Source organism: Castor canadensis, chromosome X (assembly GCF_047511655.1).
Source record: "Castor canadensis chromosome X, mCasCan1.hap1v2, whole genome shotgun sequence".
Classification (NCBI taxonomy): domain Eukaryota; kingdom Metazoa; phylum Chordata; class Mammalia; order Rodentia; family Castoridae; genus Castor; species Castor canadensis.
In genome coordinates this window covers 105,271,454-105,292,990 of record NC_133405.1, presented here as the reverse complement: position 1 = coordinate 105,292,990, position 21,537 = coordinate 105,271,454, and the positions used below count along the sequence as shown (strand labels likewise).

General features: G+C 35.4%; 1 protein-coding gene across 5 annotated transcripts in view; it reads left to right on the top strand.

Annotated features, from left to right (window-relative positions):
- Window positions 1-21,537, top strand: part of Usp9x (ubiquitin specific peptidase 9 X-linked) — a 96,982-nt gene that overhangs the window by 51,815 nt on the left and 23,630 nt on the right. For all 5 annotated transcript variants that reach the window (XM_074062245.1, XM_074062242.1, XM_074062244.1 and 2 more), the window contains exons 16-28: window positions 1,849-2,191; window positions 3,428-3,523; window positions 4,493-4,704; window positions 5,613-5,853; window positions 6,157-6,306; window positions 7,058-7,178; window positions 11,656-11,786; window positions 12,007-12,285; window positions 14,098-14,223; window positions 15,193-15,318; window positions 16,587-16,753; window positions 19,975-20,083; window positions 20,620-20,766. In XM_074062245.1, coding sequence (XP_073918346.1) covers window positions 1,849-2,191; window positions 3,428-3,523; window positions 4,493-4,704; window positions 5,613-5,853; window positions 6,157-6,306; window positions 7,058-7,178; window positions 11,656-11,786; window positions 12,007-12,285; window positions 14,098-14,223; window positions 15,193-15,318; window positions 16,587-16,753; window positions 19,975-20,083; window positions 20,620-20,766 — 2,248 coding nt within the window. The remainder of the gene's footprint in view (window positions 1-1,848; window positions 2,192-3,427; window positions 3,524-4,492; window positions 4,705-5,612; window positions 5,854-6,156; window positions 6,307-7,057; window positions 7,179-11,655; window positions 11,787-12,006; window positions 12,286-14,097; window positions 14,224-15,192; window positions 15,319-16,586; window positions 16,754-19,974; window positions 20,084-20,619; window positions 20,767-21,537) is intronic.

Here is a 21,537-nt window from a genome sequence, read left to right as displayed (position 1 = left end):
AAAAAAAAGCCACGTAGCAAGAGTTTACTCTTGCCATAAGTGTGCTAACAGAAGTGCCAAGATTATCAGTACATTTGTTACTTTGATGCAGGTTCTAGAGCGTATTCTCCTGGGCTTTGTTAATTAAAGCCTTCTTTTTTATTGAACCTGTTTATGGGAGAAATTTTTAGTTACACAATGATTTTACCTTAAGAAAAACTACACTAGATTTTAAGAAAGTTAACATTTGTTTAAAGTTGTTTTGGTTTTGTTTTTCAACCATTTGAGTACAAGGACCTGCCTTCCCAGATTGAGAAGTGCTGCTACAGTGAGCCATTGTTACTGATTGGCCTGTGTCTCCATTCCTTTGGTTTACTAGAATAGAAAGTGATTGAAGCCCTTTTTGCCACATTAAAGTTTGGAATCAGAGAACCTATTGTATCTCCTACTCTGTTAGTACTTACCTGTATGACTTTTAGCAATTCACTCAAGGCAGAGAAACCTGTATATTTGGCCTGTGTTAAACGCTCTACATTTTTGCCTCATAGCAACAGTGAGGTAGGTGTTACTCCCATTTGATCAGTAAGAAAACAAGATTCAGATGGCTTAGAGTTGACTTGTTTGAAGTCACACGGTACTACTCAACTGCATCTGACTAAATCTGTATTGTTCCTATTAGATCAGTTTTTCAGGTCAGAGCTTTTAGGCTCCCTTAAGATTTCTAAATAAGCAGTGAAAAGTTTTTTTCCCCACTTCTTCCTTTCTCAACAACTAGAGCAAGCTCTGCTTTTGTACATCCTACTTCCAAGTAGGATTTTCACTCGAAGATGTTTCTGCTTCTGTCTTTAAAAACAAACTTAAAAAAAAACATTGAAAGCATTTTATCACATGGACCTCTGTCCTTACCTGTAAATTATAGATGGGGGCAAGGTAAGGTAGAACTACATGCTAAAAGCCCTCTTTTAGGTCAGAAATCTTACGAAAATGTCAAAGGACCCTAGAATTCAAATCCCAGAATTCTTAGAAATAGAAAGTGTACCTTTTCTATAACTAGGTGTGCAGCTACCATTATGTTAGCTAAAAATTACATGTTACTCAGAATAAAGTGAGGTATTCTTTGTCATTGTCAGACATAGTAGGACAAGGGAGGGTGATGAATGCTAAAAGAAATTACAAAGCTAATGAAAGGAAGAGACTGCAGTCACAGTGGAATTCACCCTCACTATGGTCTGATTTTAATGAATAAACAGTCACAAAACTAGAAAGACCCTAGAAAACATTGCTGAGTAATTGAGAAACATCTTGCTGATGATTGACATAATAATGTTTAAGTCATATGTAAGTTACTGTGTTTAATGTTGCTCTGGATACTGAGTGATAAATAATAGATCATCAGAAAGTATTAAAATTTAAGTAATTTTAACTTATAAATATCAATGGGGAAGTTACCTATGAAAGTCAACTAAGAGTTGAATACCTCATTTTTTTTTTCAGCGAGTACTGTATATTAAGTAGAGTGCTTATATCTTTTTAAACGCAATTTGCCTATTAATGATACTTTCAAAATAATTGGCAAAAGCTAAACTATGAATTCAGGGAATGGATAATCACCTAGCCGAGTGGCATAGGGCTCATAGTGGATACTAAAGTATAGGCTTTGTGAATGAATTAATATCTAGGGGTTTGTTTTGTTTTTTCTTTTTTTTAGTACCAGGTACAGGTGTTTTGAGAGAACTGACATCTTTTTAACATCTCTTTAATCTATAGTTAAAAATGTGGTTGTGATAACTATATTTCATACATAAACAGATTGCCTTTTGAGATAGAAATTATGTAAATCTAATGGCTAATTTTTAATTTTTTTCCAAGATTTTTATTGAAGGATGGCCAACTCTGGCTATGTGCTCCTCAGGCAAAACAAATATGGAAATGCTTAGCTGAAAATGCAGTTTACCTTTGTGATCGTGAAGCCTGTTTTAAGTGGTATTCCAAATTGATGGGGGATGAACCAGACTTAGATCCTGATATTAATAAGGACTTCTTTGAAAGTAATGTGCTTCAGCTTGATCCTTCACTATTAACTGAAAACGGAATGAAATGTTTTGAGCGATTCTTCAAAGCTGTAAATTGCCGAGAAGGAAAACTAGTAGCAAAAAGGAGAGCCTATATGATGGATGATTTGGAGTTGATAGGATTAGACTATCTTTGGAGGGTAAGTCAAATGTAGGAACTCTGTAAGTATTGTATCTGATATAGCTCTCTGAAATGGTAAGGAATTATGACTGCCTATACGTTATGCATGTATTGTCTGATGCTTGTCTAGGATAGTATTGTTCATCTTTATCTTACGTCACTTAAGGATTCTTTTCTTTTCCCTTTTTCTGCCACTGGTACTCCTATTGTCTGAACTTAGAGTCCATGTTCTCAGATATGTTTAGGAGTATATTAACCATCCATATTGTTCATGATTCCCCCATGGAATTTAATTACCTTATCCCATTTTTCATTCAGTGTAGATCTGTTAAGGTTATACATTTGACACTAAAATAGAGGACCCCGGGGGAGAAGGTGAATCTGATTAAGATGTATTGTAAGCACATGTGTAAATGTCACAATATATCCCCCCATACAACTTTTATATGTTAAAAAAGGTTTACATTTTGCAGGTTTACATTTCTTAGGTGTGTTTCTTAGATTTCTATGAAATACTTCTTTGTGTTTCTTAGATTTCTATGAAATACTTCTTTGTAAACCACAGACTAAGTATTAAGTATTTAACACCTCTTAAGTTGTTTGTAGTTTTAAGCCAAAGGGGTTGGGGACTAGCATGTGCTTAAGCATGTATAAAGCCCTAAGTGCAGTCCCCAACAGGGATGCATGTACACACACACACACAAATTTAACAAGAGAATTAAAAGTCAGGTGTATGTGTTGGTTGTGGTAGAGGCAAGAGGTTTTCCTGTTTGAGGCCCAACTGGACTACAAAGCAAATTGCAGGCCAGCCTGAGATACATAGCAAATACCTCTTTCTCTTGTTTGAAAATCACTAATATAATTACACAAGTGATAAAAATTTGTACAAACTAAGAGTGGAGGCAGTAGCCCTTTATGCTAAACTGTGTTTCATATAGTCTTATTTCCTTCCAACTAATTTGAGTTCCACCTTGAACTCACAGTTTTGGTTATCAAGATGTTAAGTTGCAGCCTTAAATGATACTGGTTGAGGCATATTTTATCTTTAGTAAAATATCTGTCTTAAATGGCTTTATTCAAAGAATTACATTTTGCATTTATTTTTTTGGTCTGTGTTTCTCAATTTTACTTGATTATCAAAGTTAGCTTACACTAACTAATTAGTGTATTAAAAATAACTCAGGATATGGTTTTAATTTAAATGCCCAATTAAAACTTATTGAGAAGATTAACACTTTAATCTTTTTGAACATAGGTCGTGATTCAGAGTAATGATGACATTGCCAGCAGAGCTATAGATCTCCTTAAAGAGATATACACAAACCTTGGTCCAAGGCTACAGGTCAATCAGGTGAGAATCAATGTGCATTAAAAACTTCTATATAATAGAATTGATACTGGTATTCTATTGCTTAGAAGAATTCTTTTTTTTTTTTTCTTTTTTTAATTCATATGTACATACAATGTTTGGGTCATTTCTTCCCCCATGCCCTCCCTTAACCGCCCCCAACCCCTCACTACCAAGCAGAAACTATTTTGCCCTTACCTCTAATTTTGTTGAAGAGAGAGTATAAGCCATGATAGGAAGGAACAAGGGTTTTTGCTAGTTGAGATAAGGATAGCTATACAGTGAGTTGACTCGCATTACTTTCCTGTACATATGTGTTACCTTCTTTAGAAGAATTCTTTTTCTTAGACTGGGAACATGGCTCAAGTGGTAGAGTTGGCATATGTGAGATCCTGGGTTCAATCCCCAGTACCACCAAAAAAAAAAAAGGAACTTTTTTTCTTTAATTCAGAAATAATTAGGGTTTTATTTTCACTCTGAGCATGGTGGTACATACCTATAATCCTAGCACTCAGGAAGTAGACAAAAGGAGGACCAGGCGTTCCAGTCAAGTCTGGGCTACAGGTCAAGACCTTGTGTCAAAAAAAAAAAAAAAATGTGTATTGAGTCCATATTTCTCTGATATGTAATACTAAGTGAATCTTGCCTTGATAATTGTCTAGTAGTGATCGGGTTATTTTGAATAAAATTATTTAGTATATGTTGAAATGGCAGAAATTCTACTGAACTTATTTTGATAACTAGCATGTAATCCTGTAGAGCTTGTTTTTTTACTATTTAGTTTATCCTTGTTAGCTTACATACACTAGCTTTCTTTTAAGAAATACCTATTCAGAGTAGATTACTTAAACACCATTTTTGAAAGCAACTTTAAATTACCAGTTACTGCCTTTAACTGTATTAATGTTATATATTTAATTTTTGCATTTCAAAGCAACTTCAGCTATCTTTTGTTTGGCCCATTCTTTGTAGGTGGTGATCCATGAAGACTTCATTCAGTCTTGCTTTGATCGTTTGAAAGCTTCTTATGACACCTTGTGTGTTTTGGATGGTGACAAAGACAGTATTAATTGTGCAAGACAGGAAGCTGTTCGAATGGTTCGAGTATTAACTGTTTTAAGGGAATATATAAATGAATGTGACAGCGATTATCATGAGGAAAGAACAATTCTACCTATGTCAAGGTTTGTGAATAACTGATCAACTAATGCCAATCCTTAATTACTAGTATCTTATGGAACCTTTTTTTCTTTTCTGTTTTTTTTTTTTTTTTTTTTTTTTTTGAGATGGGGAGGGATATCATGTTGAGACAGTCTCATTATGTAGCCCAGGTTGACATTACGGGTTTGTGCCACGTCATCCAGCATAGAACCTTTTTAATAGTTGACCTTTTATTCCTTCAAGATCAGGTTTTATTTAGTTTGTGTTTTTCTGTAAGGCATTCTCGTTAAGTCCAGCTTCTTTGCCTTTGACATTATTGTCCATTATTTTAATTTTGATGCCATTCATTAATACTGCTAAAAATAATAGGATGGCCAGATTAGAGAATAATTGGAAAGAGTCATTACAAGCTTACTTGACACACAAACCAACATAGCAAGAAATATTTTCAAATGGTCTAATAATATTTCTTGTTAAGTTTTGCCATGTAATTCAAATGATACTTAATGAAAATGTTACCATGTATCTATCTTAATTTCTGGTTTGTCTAAAGTTTTTCTTGGGGAGAATGGGATTAGAGACAAAGGTTCTCACTATGTAGCCCAGACTTGTCTGGAACTCTCCATCCTCATACATCAGCCTCCTGAGTTCTGGGATTACAGGTGTGTGCTACCACATCCTGCATTTGTCTTAATTTCTTACAAGTAGATACCTCCTTTTCTACAGCCATACAAAAGTAATAACAATGGAATATGGCTATTTTAGTGTTTTGAAGATTACTTATAATATATGTAGACCAGTTTTTATTTTCAGAATACCAAAAACAATAAGTATCTTCATCTCACTCTTGTTAATAAGAAAATATTCATTGTTAAATTCCCAGCTTTATTTTCTTGACGGTGATGTTGTTTTCCTTTTCTCCCCCTCCCAGAGCTTTCCGTGGTAAACACCTCTCTTTTATAGTTCGATTTCCAAACCAGGGCAGACAGGTAGATGATTTAGAGGTATGGTCGCATACAAATGATACAATTGGTTCAGTTCGACGATGTATTCTCAGTCGCATTAAAGCCAATGTAGCACATACAAAAATTGAGCTGTTTGTGGGTGGCGAGCTCATAGATCCTGGAGATGACAGAAAGTTGATTGGACAACTAAACCTAAAAGATAAATCGGTAAGTGTGTATAATTACCAAACTTTTTAACATTACCATTTACTTAATAAATACTAATTATTTGCTATGTGTAAAGCTTTGTATTAGGTGCTTGGGTTATAACAATAAAATATATATCATGATACCTGTAATATATCTGAATAAAGGATTTCTAAAATTAAATCACTATATGAGGTAATACTTGTAAAGTGCTTATCTGAAAGTGTAGTATGAAGGTTTTTGTTTTTGGTATGTCAATATTCTGAATTCTGCTTTTAAGTGTTTTTCTATGTCTTTTATACTAATGTAGTATATCATTTTCAGCTAATTACAGCCAAACTTACACAAATAAGTTCCAATATGCCTTCAAGCCCTGATAGCTCTTCTGATTCCTCAACTGGATCTCCTGGAAACCATGGTAATCATTACAGTGATGGCCCCAATCCTGAAGTGGAAAGCTGTTTGCCTGGAGTGGTGAGTAGATGCAGTTGTGCAAGGCATTATGCTGGAACTTTTGAGAATAAAGAAGTATACAGAACACTTTTTCTTGAGGACCTTACAGTTTAATGTGACAAAATAAAAAATACAGTTAACCATCAAACTTCACAGTGGTTTCCTCTGAAAAGCGATTGTAACTCAGTTGAAATTTACAATAAAATGCAGCATGAATACTATAGATAGACTATGGTTATGTTTATGTATAATCAGATCTATTAGAGCTTAATTGTAATATTTGAACATATAAATTTAGAAAACTACCACTGTCTTATGTATTTGTACCTTTAAAACTATTTCTGTAAGGAAATACATGTCATCTTGTTCAGATTGTCAGTAAGATATCTTGTATCCATTGCAAGAGTGACTTCCTCCTTTATACCCTCTCCTTTTACCACTCTCCACAAGAATTTTAATGGCTACAATAATTGCAGCCACTCCAGTGTCAGAGGATTTTGCCCCATACAGCAACTGGATTAGGAATTTAGTAGTGTGCCTGGCAGCCTTTTCTATGTCCAGAGTCTCAGTTGTATGTATGAGAGAAATATCAAAAAACATAACTAGAGGTAGCTCAGATGTGTTCACTCTGCATCGTGAAGGATTATAAAGGTAAGATAAGGAAGGCCAACCATTTTAGAGACTAGAAATGACATAAGATATGAAGATTAGCAAACTTTTCTGGGGGAAGGGTTAATTCACATGCAATTATTTTGTGTACTTTGTATTCTAGATAATGTCACTGCATCCCAGATATATATCTTTCCTTTGGCAAGTTGCAGACTTAGGTAGCAGCCTAAATATGCCACCTCTTAGAGATGGAGCAAGAGTGCTTATGAAACTTATGCCACCAGGTAAGACAAAATAAAATACATGCTGGACAATAAAGAACTTGCTAATTTAGCAAATTCTTTTTTCTTTGTGTTTTTTTTTTTTTTTTTAAATGGACCATGTAACAAAGACTGGTAAACTATAGCCTGGTCAAATCCATTCCATCACCTGTTTTGTATAACCCAACACCTAAGGAATGTTTCTGAATTTTTGAATGGCTAAAAAAATTTAAAAACACTATTTTGTGACACATGGGAAATTTGAAGTTTAAATTTTAGTGTCCATAGTCAGGGTTTTATTGATATATTGCCCCACTCATTTCTTTACAAACCACAGCTGCTTTTGTCTTACAGTAGTAGAGCTCAGTAGTTGTAGTAGAGACCATGTGGCCCACAAGTCTAAAATACTTAGTCTCTGGCCCTTTACAGAAAAGTTGGCCTGTACCTATATTACTGTGGATTGCATGTCATCCACAGCACTGTTCTTATTCCTTAGAAAAAACCACTTGCAACTTTACCTGTTATTTTTATATATGTATATTATCTCAGTAAATAGTACCGTCATATAGCTGTTTGTCACTTTTAGTTGTATGTTGATTTTCTGCTGTGTAGATGAAAGCTCTTCCCCCCCCCGCCCCAATCCTCGCAGTATTTACTTAAGTCCATTTTCAATATTTTCAGGTCTGCATGCGAAATAGTTCTATAGATTACTAGATTTAATATTTTTCCCTTTCTATTGCTTTTTATACATCTGTCATTCTTCTCACATACCTTCTAATTTTGTGTTCTCCAAATAATTTTCCATTATTTTGTGCTTTGTGTACTCTTGTCAGCTCCTCTGTTGTCCTGTAACTTTTCCTCTTTTTCAAGTTTTTAGGCCATTATTGAGATGGTCTTTCATTTTGAAGTACACGCTCCTATAGTTAGAAAGGGTATGTAGATGGTAGACTTGTTTTTGAGATATGACTTAACTGAATGCAGCCAAACCCCCCACATTGGAGTAGTAAAGTACAGAATGCTATGTTGAAAATGGGCCAGACACCAGTGGCACACATCTGTAATCCTAGCTACTCAGGAGGCATAGATAAGGAGGATTGGGGTTCGAAGCCAGCCCAGGAGACCCTATCTTGAAAAAACATTTACAAAAAAAGGCCTGGTGGAGTGTCTCAAGGTGAAGGCTGGTGGTGTTGCTGGTAAATAACCAAAGATATCTTAGTTTCTATTCCTTTACATGCGATATTTGTTTCTGGAACATTTGGTTTTATCCTTGAGTTTTGAAATTGCATGATATGCCTTGGTGGACCTACATCTGTTTTGTGTGCATGTTCAATAGGCCTGGAGGTTCCTCGGTTGTAAGGGATTTATATTTTATTTTTTGTAGCTTTATTGTCTGTGTTTTGCTTTTTGTGTCTGTTAAATGTGGTATTGAGTCTACTAAATGTGATTTTCATAACCTTTTCTCAATTTTATTCCATCTTTGCAGTGATTACCTTATTTTTCCAGCTCTTCTGTTCACTTTTTCCCCCTCCATGTGTTCTAGCGTTAAATTTCCTAGGTCTTCTCTCCAAGTGAACTTTTTCCATAGAATTTTTTCATGAGTACATTTCAGAATTTCTGCTCTAAATACATGTGTGTTCCTTTAAAACCTAATCTACAAAATTCTGCGTTAAAATAATGGGACTGGGGGATGTCACATCATTCAATCCTACCCAACTTTTTTAAGTTAAAATTATTTTGGGGAACCATTTGAGTGTAATTTGCTGGTCTTCAGTTCCATCACCCCTCAAATACTTTATTGTATATTTCCTACAAATAGGGTGTTTGTCTATATAATGAAAATACAACTGTCTAAGCCAGGAAGTTAATGTTGATTCACTATTGCCATCTAATTAGCAGACTCTATCTAAGTGTCTCCAATAATCTCCTTCAGAGCAGAAAGATCTAGTTCAAAATAATACATTGTACTTAGTTGACATATCTCTTTGGTTTCATTTTGGAAACTTTGGCTTTCATAACATGGTGCTTTTGAAAGTTTCAAGCTAGTTAATGTGTAGAATAGTCTTTGATTTTTCTGCCCCATGATTAAATACAAGTCAATAATATGGATTATTACTCATGATGGTCACTTGAGTTTTGCCTCACTTCTCCACTCTAAAATTACTTCCTTTCCTTCATAAATAAGTATTTAGTGCAAAGGTACTTTGAATCTGTTTACACTGTTCCTGATCAACTTGTGTGTGGTATTGAGGATTAAAGCCAGGACCTTGTACATGCTAGATAAGTGCTCTTTTCCCAGGCTGGCCTTGAATTTGTAATCCTTCTGCCTCTGCCTCCTGAGTAGCTAGATTATAGGTATGCACCACCACTCACAGCTAATTCATTTATATCTGTATGAACTCATGGTTACTTTTATGTTCAAGAAGTTATCTGTTCCTGTTACTTATTTTGATGCATATCATACCTAATTAGGAGCTGGAAAGAGTCCCTTCAAGCTGATTTCTGTTACTTTCACATGTTCTCATCATTCTTGGAGCACTTGGGTACTTTTGGCTGAAGATGTTCCAGGCTGACTTCTGTATTATGTATGTCCCAGTCCTAGAATTGGCCATTTCTCCAAGTAGACTTGGTTCCTTGTCCACACACTCGGGCACAAATATATATATGTGTGTGCATGCATATGTATTTTGAAAACTATATGATCACACTAGTTCATGTAATTCTAAGCTGTCACAGGTTCAGCCTGATTTTTCTCTCCATATTTATAGCTCCTTTCTATGACATTGAAAAGCCTGGCTCCCATTATCCTTTCATTTTCCTTTTTAATCAGTCCTCCTTAGGTAATGAGTCATCACTACCACACCTCTTTCTCTCTGCCGGGGTCTGGCTGTCAGTCCTGGGTCTTGCTCTACCCTATGAACACCCTTTACACTACTTGAGTATTAGATTTTTCCTCAACCTGATCCCTTAATTCCCTGTATATAGTACTGTCCCATCCCTTCCATGTAGAGTTTAATAGCACTAATAAAAATAATACTTAGCATATTCAGAGACAATCTTGACAGCCCAGGAAGATAGTTCAATGTGCATGAAGAAAGGCCAGGAAAAAGTAAAAAGACATGTAATCAATAGGGAGGAAGTGCTGAGATACTATAGGTGAAAGTGCACCTCTAAGACAGATGGGTTTGCTAGTAAAATGAGCATAAGAGGAAGTAAAATCTTCTAAGAGTCAAGAAGATCTGGGACTACACCATCCAGGGTGAGCCCTGTGTGCAAGTACTCTCTAAATTTTCCTAAAAATTGTGTTGAACCGGACTTTTGCCTGGGCCACCGCCAAGCCAAGGGTTTTTTAAATTTTTTCTTGTTTTTGTTGAAGACGAGCAGTTTACCCCCTGATATTCTGACTCTAATTTCCTGGGAGAAATTACATCTGAGTACTCGCTTTTCACACTATACTACATTGTATTTGTCAGTCAAATATGAGCTAATTGTGATTGTAGAAACTCATGTTACAGCATAATAGAACCTGTATCTGTATATAGTACTGATTTTTTTTTTCTTTCTGTTTCCAACATTGTCTCACTTTAAGTTCCTTTTATTTTTTAAGGAACTTTTTATACTGAAATAATTTCAGATTTAGAGCTAGATTAACATTCTGCCATAATTGTTACTCTCTGTCTGCTCTAACCTTTGGTGCAGATTGTAGACTCATCTTTTTATCCATAAATACCTTAGTATGTGTTTTCTAAGAATAAGGATCTCTCTTTATATTACCAAAGTATTAAAATCAGAAATTGTAGCCAATATCATACTGTTATCAAATCTATCCAACCTTATTTTTGCTAATTCTTGAGTTAATGTATCTTATATAACAGTATTTTATGGTTGAAAATCTAGTCCCGGTTTATTAAATATATCATACTTTAATTCACCCCTCCCCACCATTCTTCTATAGCCCGCCACCCTCTTCCCTGCTTTTCCTCTTAAGTGCTTCCTTTATAATAGGTTGGTGTAACTAAAATCTTAAAATATTAGCTAAATATGCCAAAGTCTTTTTGTTAGGCAGATGCTTTACTACTTGAGCCACTCCTCCAGCCCGCCAAAGTCTATTTGTAAGTTGTTCACTGCATGGTGCTTTATAATGTCATTGCTTACACTTATGTAATAAGTTTATAGATTAACTATCTTTCGATACCAGGATTGTGGGTGATTTAACTTTTTTTCTGTCTTCTATATTTTGTAATAAAATGAAAAATATATATATACACATACACAAATCAGGGACCTAAAATCATTTTAGGTGTACAATGTAGGAGGTGGAATATCAGCAAAGCAGTCATTTGGTTCAGATTCCTCTGATTTCTGCCTCCTGAGTAGTTGGGATAACAGGTGTGAACCACTGCTTCCAGGCTTGCTATTTCATTTTAAATGCTCTTAATATCAGCAGTGAAACATGAACACATGAAAGATGTTTTATTTCAGACCATGTCTCTCTCTCTCACAGATAGTACAACAATAGAAAAATTACGAGCTATTTGTTTAGACCATGCCAAACTTGGAGAAAGCAGCCTTAGTCCATCTCTTGACTCACTTTTCTTTGGTCCTTCAGCCTCACAAGTGCTATACCTAACAGAGGTTGGTATTTTCCTTTTGAATCTGTTTCATGTTCTTTAAATTTGACTATTTTATGTATTAATGGAAGAATATGAATTAAATTTACTGTGAGATAAGTTTGGTCAAGAATTTCTTGGCAGTAATGATAGCAGAAAAGGAAATTGTTAAATATATTTTAAAAACCTTTTAATACAGTTTTTTCCCCCTCCCCCACATCTTCCTTTTTTTTTTTTTTTTCCAGGTAGTCTATGCCTTGTTAATGCCTGCTGGTGCACCCCTGGCTGATGATTCCTCTGATTTTCAATTTCACTTCTTGAAAAGTGGTGGCCTACCCCTTGTCCTGAGTATGCTAACCAGAAATAACTTCCTACCAAATGCAGATATGGAAACTCGAAGGGGTGCCTACCTCAATGCTCTTAAAATAGCCAAACTGTTGCTAACTGCCATTGGCTATGGCCATGTTCGGGCTGTGGCAGAAGCTTGTCAACCAGGTGTAGAAGGCGTGAATCCTATGACATCGGTAATACAGACTTTTAAAAATCTCTTCAGTAGATAGTAATTTTTGACGTTAAATTTCTCAGCACTTCTACAGTATAGAGTTCAAAGTTGATGCCCAAGTCTTAAGAGTTCCTTTCCATTAATAAGGTATCTACCTTATTAATGGGAGTTAAACTATATTTGCATCAAAAGTACAAATGTGCTTCCCAGGCCATGCTACTAATTTGAAGGCAGTTCCTTCCTGCCCATTTAAATCTTTCTTGACTTTCAGTTATTTTAAACCTCACAAAAACTCCATATGAATCTCTTGTTAACTTGTGCCTGGCATATATTTAAAAACAGTGGTTGTAAGAGTTTTGATTTAACCTAGTGCCAGCTTCCTTTCCTACTTTGATTGGCTTGATCTACATTTCTGAGCTCGTTCTGACTAAAAGTTAATGATAAAAGTGTCAAGGAAGAGATTTTTCTGCTTTTTTAACAATATATTTTTGACTGTACTGAGGTTTGAAACTCAGGGCCTCTTGCTTACCAGGCAGGCACTCTACCCCTTGAGCTATGCCCTTATCCCTGTTTGTTTTGATTATTTTTCACATAGGGTCTCCCACTATTGCCCTGGGCTGGCTGTGAACTGGGATTACAGATGTGCACCACCACGCCTGGTTTGTTCTTTAAGATAGGGTCTTACTAACTTTTTTGCCCAATCTGGCGTTAAACCATGATCCTCCTGATACCTCCCAACTAGCTGGGATTATGATTTTCTTCGTTAGCAATGACTTAAGTCTTAGTTGAGGAAGATTGGAATGTTGATAGTTAACAATAATAAAGATAGTTTAGTTTCTCAAATAGTTAGTGAAACACCCCATCTCTTAAAAAAAATAAATGGACTGGAGGCATGGCTAAAGCAGTAGCATGCCTGCTTTGCAAGCATGAAGCCTTTAGTTCAAACCCCAATCCCACCAAAAAGAGAAAGAAAGGGAGGGAGGGATTAGATAAAACACTTTTGGTTCATTATTGTTAATAGCTTAAGCAGAATAATAAATGAGTACATGAGAGCTCATTTTATACTACTATTGCCACTTTCATGTGTTAGAAATTTTCCCTAAAAAAATATAATTTGTTTTATGTTTTTAGTTGTGACTCCGTTTTTTTGTAGGGTTTTTATTGACCTTTTATTTTTCATTGGTGATACTGGGGTTTAAACTCAAAATCTGTTAAGCTTGCTAGGTAAGCACTCTACCACTTGAGCCACACACCCCCAGCCTGGTATTCTTGGAATTTTTAAAAAGTAGTCCTTGGTAGGTTTAATAGAAAAAAATGGGAAAAAAAAAAAAAAAAGGTTCAATACAGTACACAAACCAGTCACGTGCTTCCCTTTTTGCCTTTCCCCAATGTTTAGAGAAGGTACCAAGGTGAATAATAGCTTCCAATCTCAACTTGCAGTCATCAAAAATCTAAATGCAAAAATGGTAAAATGCAGAGTATCTTAAATGGTGTAGACCTAGTTACAAAACATAGAAGGGGCGTTACAACCCAACAATTTCCTAACTAGCTACTTAATAAAATCAATTTGTTTTTCATAGTCAAAAATTTGCTTAAAAGCACGGCTATCTTTAATGTACACATACATACACATTTTTTTTTATTGTTGTTTTCAAAGAAGAGTTTGATAGTGGCAAATCAGAGCAAGAGTAGCTTTTTGTGTAAATTGCTGTAGATTCAACAATGTATATGTGGAAAGAAGTCATCTTCAGGGAGCTTTGATGGACAAAGGTGCAAATGGTTGGTTGTGGTTATATACAAATTATTTACTCAAATAAAATGGTTCTTTTTCTAGATCAACCAAGTTACTCATGATCAAGCAGTGGTGCTACAAAGTGCCCTTCAGAGCATTCCTAACCCGTCATCTGAGTGCATGCTTAGAAATGTGTCTGTTCGTCTTGCTCAACAGATATCTGATGAGGTTAGTATTTTAAAATACTAAAAACATTGTGGTTTTTATATATATGATGTTTAATGTGTTAAAAGTATTAATAAAAGGACAATTTTAATTTTCTTGACAGTCATTTTGCTCGCTGTTTTATTTATTACTAGTACTTAGTTTTTAATCAACTTTATATATAATAAGTAGCATCCTTCCAAAGCATACAGTTGAGTGAGTTTTGACAAATATACCCATTCATGTGAACACTGCACAGATTGTTTTCCTGCGGTGCTGAGGATCCAAGATGAAACCCGGGGCCTCAAATATGCAGCCCTAGGACAGAATATTTCTATCACTCTTTCTCTATGCCTGTTTGCAGTTCATTCTTCTCTGTAGCTCTGATCCTAGGTAATCATTGTATGGAATTTTACACAAATAGATCATCCAGGGCTGGTTAGGGTCATGCTACCTTATAATCCCAGCACTCAGGAGACCCGTGCAGGAGGATCATGCATTCAAAGCCAGCCCTGGGCTATTGTAGGTTGACCTTGTCTCAAAAAAATAAATAAAAAACAAATGAATAATGATTTTGAGAATTACCTATGTTGTGTGGATCCATAGTTATTTCCTTTTTATTGCTGAATATTCCATTATGAATATTCCATGTTTTGTTCATATAATTGTTTCGTCTTTTGGCTGTGAGTAAAGCTGCTAATCAACATTCTGTACAAGTGTTTGCACATAGTTGGGTAAGCAATTGAGATTAGAATGGTTGTCATCTTTGTAGTCTAAAGATGCTGATAAAGATAGTGCAGGGCCAGGTGCTAACTTGGCGAGCATACTTAGTCATATTGCTGTTTCAGCAAAAATTAGGACAAAAAATGTGGACCTTAAAGACAATGATAATACATTTCCTATTGCCTTTACAAGGAGAAACTTTTTCTTTTTTTAAAAAAGTATTTCACTCTGATATTCCATCAAAAATTTTAATTACTCTTTATCTTGCAGGCCTCAAGATATATGCCTGATATTTGTGTGATAAGAGCTATACAAAAAATTATCTGGGCATCAGGATGTGGGGCATTACAGTTAGTATTTAGCCCAAATGAAGAAATCACTAAAATTTATGAGAAGGTAAGAATTGTGACTGAAATATAGTACTTTTAAATAAATGTTGCTTAATTGTGCATATGGCTAAATTTTTATTTACTATATAAAATTCAGTCACTTGCATCTTAATGGTTAAAAATTAACTGGTAACTATAATTGAGAATTCAGTAAAATTTTGCTTTGAAAATTATTTAAGAATCCTGCCATGAGGCTGCTTTTTGAATGAAACTCTTTCTGCTTTTCACTGGGATTGGATATAATTGTATCATATTAAATTTGCTTTCTCACATTCTTTTTATTCTTTAATCATTTTTTTAGTCCTGTGTAATTTTAAGGTCTACTTAATAGCCAGTTACGTAATCATGATCTTTAACTATTTTTATTTGATCTCTTAAAACAATCAGAAGTAGGAAAAGTATTAGCTATCTAGATATCATACCCTACCTGCTGTTAGAGTAAACAAATTATTTCTAGAAAGGGAAGCTGAGCTTGGCTCTTTGATTTTCTGTCATACATACCTGACCCAGAGAGGCATATAGATTGAGGTATAGGGATTTCTCTGGTTTGGTAGAGCTTCCCTTTTATAGCTACCATAACCCTCATTTGCCTCATGACTATTGGTATCCCATAGTATGTATCTGGTACTGGTCTTAGTATTCACTTAGCAAACAATTGAATCTGTATTCTGTTTCAGGCATATATTCTAGTTACTACTTTCTAATGAATAAAGTCACAAAAGCATATATTAGGCTATGAAAATCTTTCAAGCCCTTCCTGACCAATTGTCCCAAGAAGACAGATAGATAATGGAACTAGTCAAAAGTACCTAACTGCTATGGCAATGTGGTTTGTGAAAAAGGAATGGTTGATGGTACAGAAGTACACAGTTCAGAAGGTCTCTAGGAGCTTGAAGGACAAAGTAGTTGATGGTGTGATCAGTGTGCTCCTTCAGCCCTTTTTGGGGCATAGAAAAATACTGGAGTTAGACTTCATTTTTTTTTTTCCTACTTGTTGCCAGACTATTCCAAAGGGACCACAAAATCTATAGGGAAAGCTGGGTATGGTGGCACACACCTGAAATCCCAGCACTTGGGAGGCTGAGGCAGGAGAATCACAAGTTCCAGGCCAGCCTGGGCCCGGTTTCAAAAAAACAACAAAAAAAAAAAAGTTGCAGGAAAGGAGACTGCAGGAGGATGGTTTGAATAAGAAAACTTTAAGCACTAACTTAAAGTCTCATGAGATTTTTCTTAAATGCTTCTCTACATAATTTGTTCCCAATTACAATTTTACAGACTAATGCAGGCAGTGAGCTGGACTTAGAAGATGAACAGGTTTGCTGTGAAGCCCTGGAAGTGATGACATTATGTTTTGCCTTGATTCCAACAGCCTTAGATGCTCTAAGTAAAGAAAAGGCTTGGCAGACATTCATTATTGACTTACTGTTACACTGTCATAGCAAGTATGTATCTTTTAATTGTAAGAAACTTAATCTTATTTTTGTAAGCAAATTATTTTATTGTGGCACAGTGTATCCTAGAAATCAAGTATTTGTTCTGCATTGGTATTGAGAAAATTTTTATTAGCCTCTGTCTTGGAATCCTAGGTGCCAGGTTTTCTATAGTCAAGTTAGTTTGATGTGAAATTCATAAGACAGGGTTACCGTAGGACATTTGGCATTTTACACTAGAATAAAGGTCATTATAAAGCCCTTTTACTTCAAGAGCATTTCTTTAATCACTGGCAGTAATTTTGTTTCAAGCGTTTTGTATAAGTCAAATCAGATTTGTAGAAAACGTTGGTTTTCATCCTCTTACATCAATCTGATCCTTACCTTCACATAAAAGGTAACTTTTTAAACTCTAATGTCACTGTTAATACATACTTAATCTGTCTGACATACATTTTGTGAAAAAAGAACAAAATATTCACTGAATCATTCTGTCACATATGAAAATTACTTTCCTCGAGGAAAGATGTTAAATCAAAATAAGCAATTTGCTGAAATGAACTCTAATGAATAAAGCTTTAAAAATATACACGATGTATAACTTAAGTATTAATAACAAAAACCCAGGACTGTAAAATAGGTACAGTGTGTGTTGGGAGGGGGGAGGGTGAAGGAAGATTAAGGTGACAGTATATGACAAATGGACTTCATCTACCTATATGAAACAGAACTAAGAAACTTCTTGTATTGCTTTATGTGGGATAGGGAGGGGGTTGAGGGGGAGAGATGATGGGGCCAGTGTAAAGAATGTACAATGTAAGACCAATCAGAATTGTAACTATGAATGTCCCCCCATACAATGACTATATCCTAATAAAAAATTTATTTAAAAAATTACAAATTTTTTTAAATGTACATAGAGTACAATTCAACTCGCCTACTCCTAACTCTACACTAATGTAGTGAAGTCTCAAGTGGGAATGTTTACTATTTAAAGAAGTTCCTTGGGTAATTTCCTTGAACACAGTCAGTCTAGTCTGTTTAGAAATTTCTTTCACAAAATAGCCACAAACCAGGGAGAGAGGACTTGCTACTTCCTACTTCACTGAAGATTTTTATCATGGTTGAACAGCTCTGCACATTGAAAAAGATAAATAGATTAAACCAATCTAACTCCAGTTAATAATGCATTTGGGTAAGGTGGTGGTGAGAAGAAAAATGATTAACCAACAGTTTTAATGAAGTTAAACCTGGAGGTAGCAAATTGCATATTCTGTATTTATTTCTACATCCTTAAATTACAAATGTGTCTCACCTCTTAGGCTAATAAGTATTAAGGAATTTAGGGGCTGTTGTGGTGGGACACACTTGTAATACCAACTACTCGGCAGGCAGAGATTGGGAAGATTACAGTTGGGGGCCAGCCTGCACCAAAAGTTAGTGAGAGTTCCATTTTGATAAGCAAAGTGAAGTGGCATACATCTGTCATCCCCAGCTATGGGTCTGAGACCAGCCCAGGCCAAAAAAAAAAAAAACGAGATCCTCCCTGAAAAATAACAAAGGCAAAAAAGGTCTAGGGGCATGGCTCAAATGATAAAGCACTCACCTAGCAAGTACAAGGCCTTGTGTTCAAACCCTAGTAAGGAACTTAATTCAGTATATTATAAATGTTGTCACAAGGAACTTAATTCAGTATATTATAAATGTTGTCAAGAGAAATAAAGCAGGAAAAAAAAAGGTAAGGGGCAATAAGGAGTACAGAGCTCAGTGGAGTTCACTTTCATCTTCCGTTGTCAGAGAAGTCTTCCTTTGTGGCGACCTTTAAACAAAGCTCTGAAAAAATATAGTAATCCATGTAGATAATGGGAGAAGTGTATTTTAAGCAGAAGGAACAATAGATAACAGCTCTCCTAAGGCAGGAATTTGTATCACATGTTAGAAAACATTAGGAAAATTAGTGTGGCTGGAGCAGAGTGAGTAAGGGGGGCCAGTTGTAGGGATGAGGCCAAAGAAGGTAACACAGTTTACAGGGCTTTATAGGTCACCCTGAGACCATTGACTTTTACCCTAAGTGAGATGGAAATCCATCTATTGGAGGGTTTTGAGCAGAGAAATGACATGCTCTGGCATTGCTACTATAGTGAGTGTAGGCTAGGGTATTAGGGAAAGCAGCTAACCTATTCCATTTATCCAAAGAAAAGATGTCAGTGGTTTGAATGTGTGGCAGCAGAAGTGATAAGAAATTATCACATTCTGAGTATGTTGTGAAGATAGAGGCAAGGAGTTACTGACAACTGTTTGTTTCAAGCAGTATAAGGGGTTGTTGAGGAATTCATAAACACCAGCTCTGCATGGACCCCTATTCTGTTTGGGCTACTACATATGTAACTTGCCGCAAAATAAGTAAACCAGACAGCAGCAGTAATATACACCTTTCATACTCCCAAACTTACCCACAAAAATTTTATGAGCAGCTGAGTCCCTCTTGTTTATTGGTCCATGGATGGTTTTCAGAAACCACTTAAACAAACATCCAGGAAGGAAGGTAGTACACAAAATATATTGTCAAGTCCTTTACACTTAATCAGCTCTCCAGCAGTTCCACAAAGAAACAGTTATACACAAATGCTTAGTCAAAAGATCCTTTTCAATCCTCTACTACTTGTCAGATATTTTTCTAGGGACTAGGAACTCACATCAACAAAGCAAAGCCTCCACCCAAAAGAGCTTACTTTCTAATGGAGACAAACCATCTTGTAAACAAATAGTACTGTTACATTTGTTAACCGATTCTTGAACACCTATATATGCTGAACACTGTTCTAGATTTTTACCACAGTGTTAAACAAACAGATGATGTCTGTGCTTCCTGGGAGCATTTATTCTAGTGAGGTCTATATAATATATAATTTTTTTAAACAAGTTCCCAGGTGATGCCGATGATCATGCCTTTGAAACCACTAGTATGAAGAATCCTTATTGTGATTGCAACAGAATTCCCACAGAGTGGTTTTTCTAAAGCACAATTGAATGAAAATTCTGTGAAAGGCCAAAAAAAGATGTATATGGCTTACTTGCAGAACATTTTGTATTTAGAGGAGCATTTCTAGGCTGTTGAGAGAGAAATGTTACAAGACATCCCTCAAAACCTAGGAACAATTTTAAGTTACAGACTGAACATAAAGCTGAATATTTAACATGTACGTATTAAATATGGTACATTTCTATTTCAGAACTGTTCGTCAGGTGGCACAAGAGCAATTCTTTTTAATGTGCACTAGATGTTGCATGGGACACAGGCCTCTACTTTTCTTCATTACTCTGCTCTTTACCGTTTTGGGGGTAAGACATTTTTTAATACGCTTACCAGCGGGATTCATTCTTTGAATGAGGACATTCAGGAATTTGTGCTTTTATTAAAGTTGGGTCAAACTGACAGTGGCTCACTCTATAATCCTAGCTACTGGATCGTGGTTCAGTGCCAGCTCAGCCAAAAAAGTTAGTGAAACCCCGTTTCAACCAATAAAAAATCTGGATATGGTAGCACACAATTGTCATCCCTGCTACAAGGATAGCGTAAATAAGACCACAGTTCAGGCTGCCATAAAAGCAAGACCCTATTCAAAAAACACAGTGGAAAGTACTGGCAATGTGTCTCAAATGGTAGACTGCCTGCCTAGCAGGTGCCAGGCCCTGAATTCAAACTTCAATATTCCTCCCTCCCCCCTCAAAAAAAGGTCAGTCTGTATTTAATAAGTATTAGAAATTTCTGTCCCTATTTTAGTCACTTGGACTAGTTAACTCTGGGTGTTTGAGAAGTGGATGCTGAGCAGGAACATGTAAATTCATATTTTATTGTTCATACTTACTGTTTTCAGAGCACAGCCAGAGAAAGAGCTAAACATTCAGGCGACTACTTCATTCTCTTAAGGCACCTTCTTAATTATGCTTACAATAGTAATATTAATGTACCCAATGCTGAAGTTCTTCTCAATAATGAAATCGATTGGCTAAAAAGAATTAGGGTAAGTTGTACTTAATAACTGTGTTTGCTATCATTGTTAATATTGGCTTGTATAAAAGTTTCATATTGATTGTGAAAAAGGTACTAATCTCATTAAAGTAAGTTCAGTGTTCTTGGTTCTAAGCTAGATACCGTATCCTTGTAAATGTTTATTATTAAATCCTACTAACAGTACTATGTCTTTGGTATATTATCTTGACTGTTTTACTTTAAAACTCATTTAACATTAATAATCTTACTAATAGATGCTTTATAGTTTTGAGCATTTTGGTTAAATAGAAAACTCCAAAGTAATAAAATGAACCAAAGAATATACACTGCGTTGGTGGATATTAGTAATTCGTGATTCACAGAATTAATAATAACTATTTATATAAAATGCTTTGCTTACATGAAATTTATAATACTAATACTTGGCTACTTCCATTTTGGTATCTTGGACCTTTTTGCACATGGTCATCTTTTTTTAAAATTATTAAATTGATTTCATCAAAAATGAATCTGAGCTGGTAGAGTGGCTCAAGTGGTAGAGCATCTGCCTAGCAAGCATGAGGCCCTGAGTTCAAACACTACTACCGCCAAAAAAAGAACCACATAGGCTCGCACTTTTGATTGTAACTCTTAAACAGAATTATATGAGAATTTTTATAGCTTTAACCTTCAGACTAGCATTTCTTCTAGAAGCTTGTAAAGCTTGTAAAGCATACTTCTACAAAGTTCTGAAGAGAACTTAAACTTTTCGGAAATGTTTAGAGCAATTATGTTCCTCCAG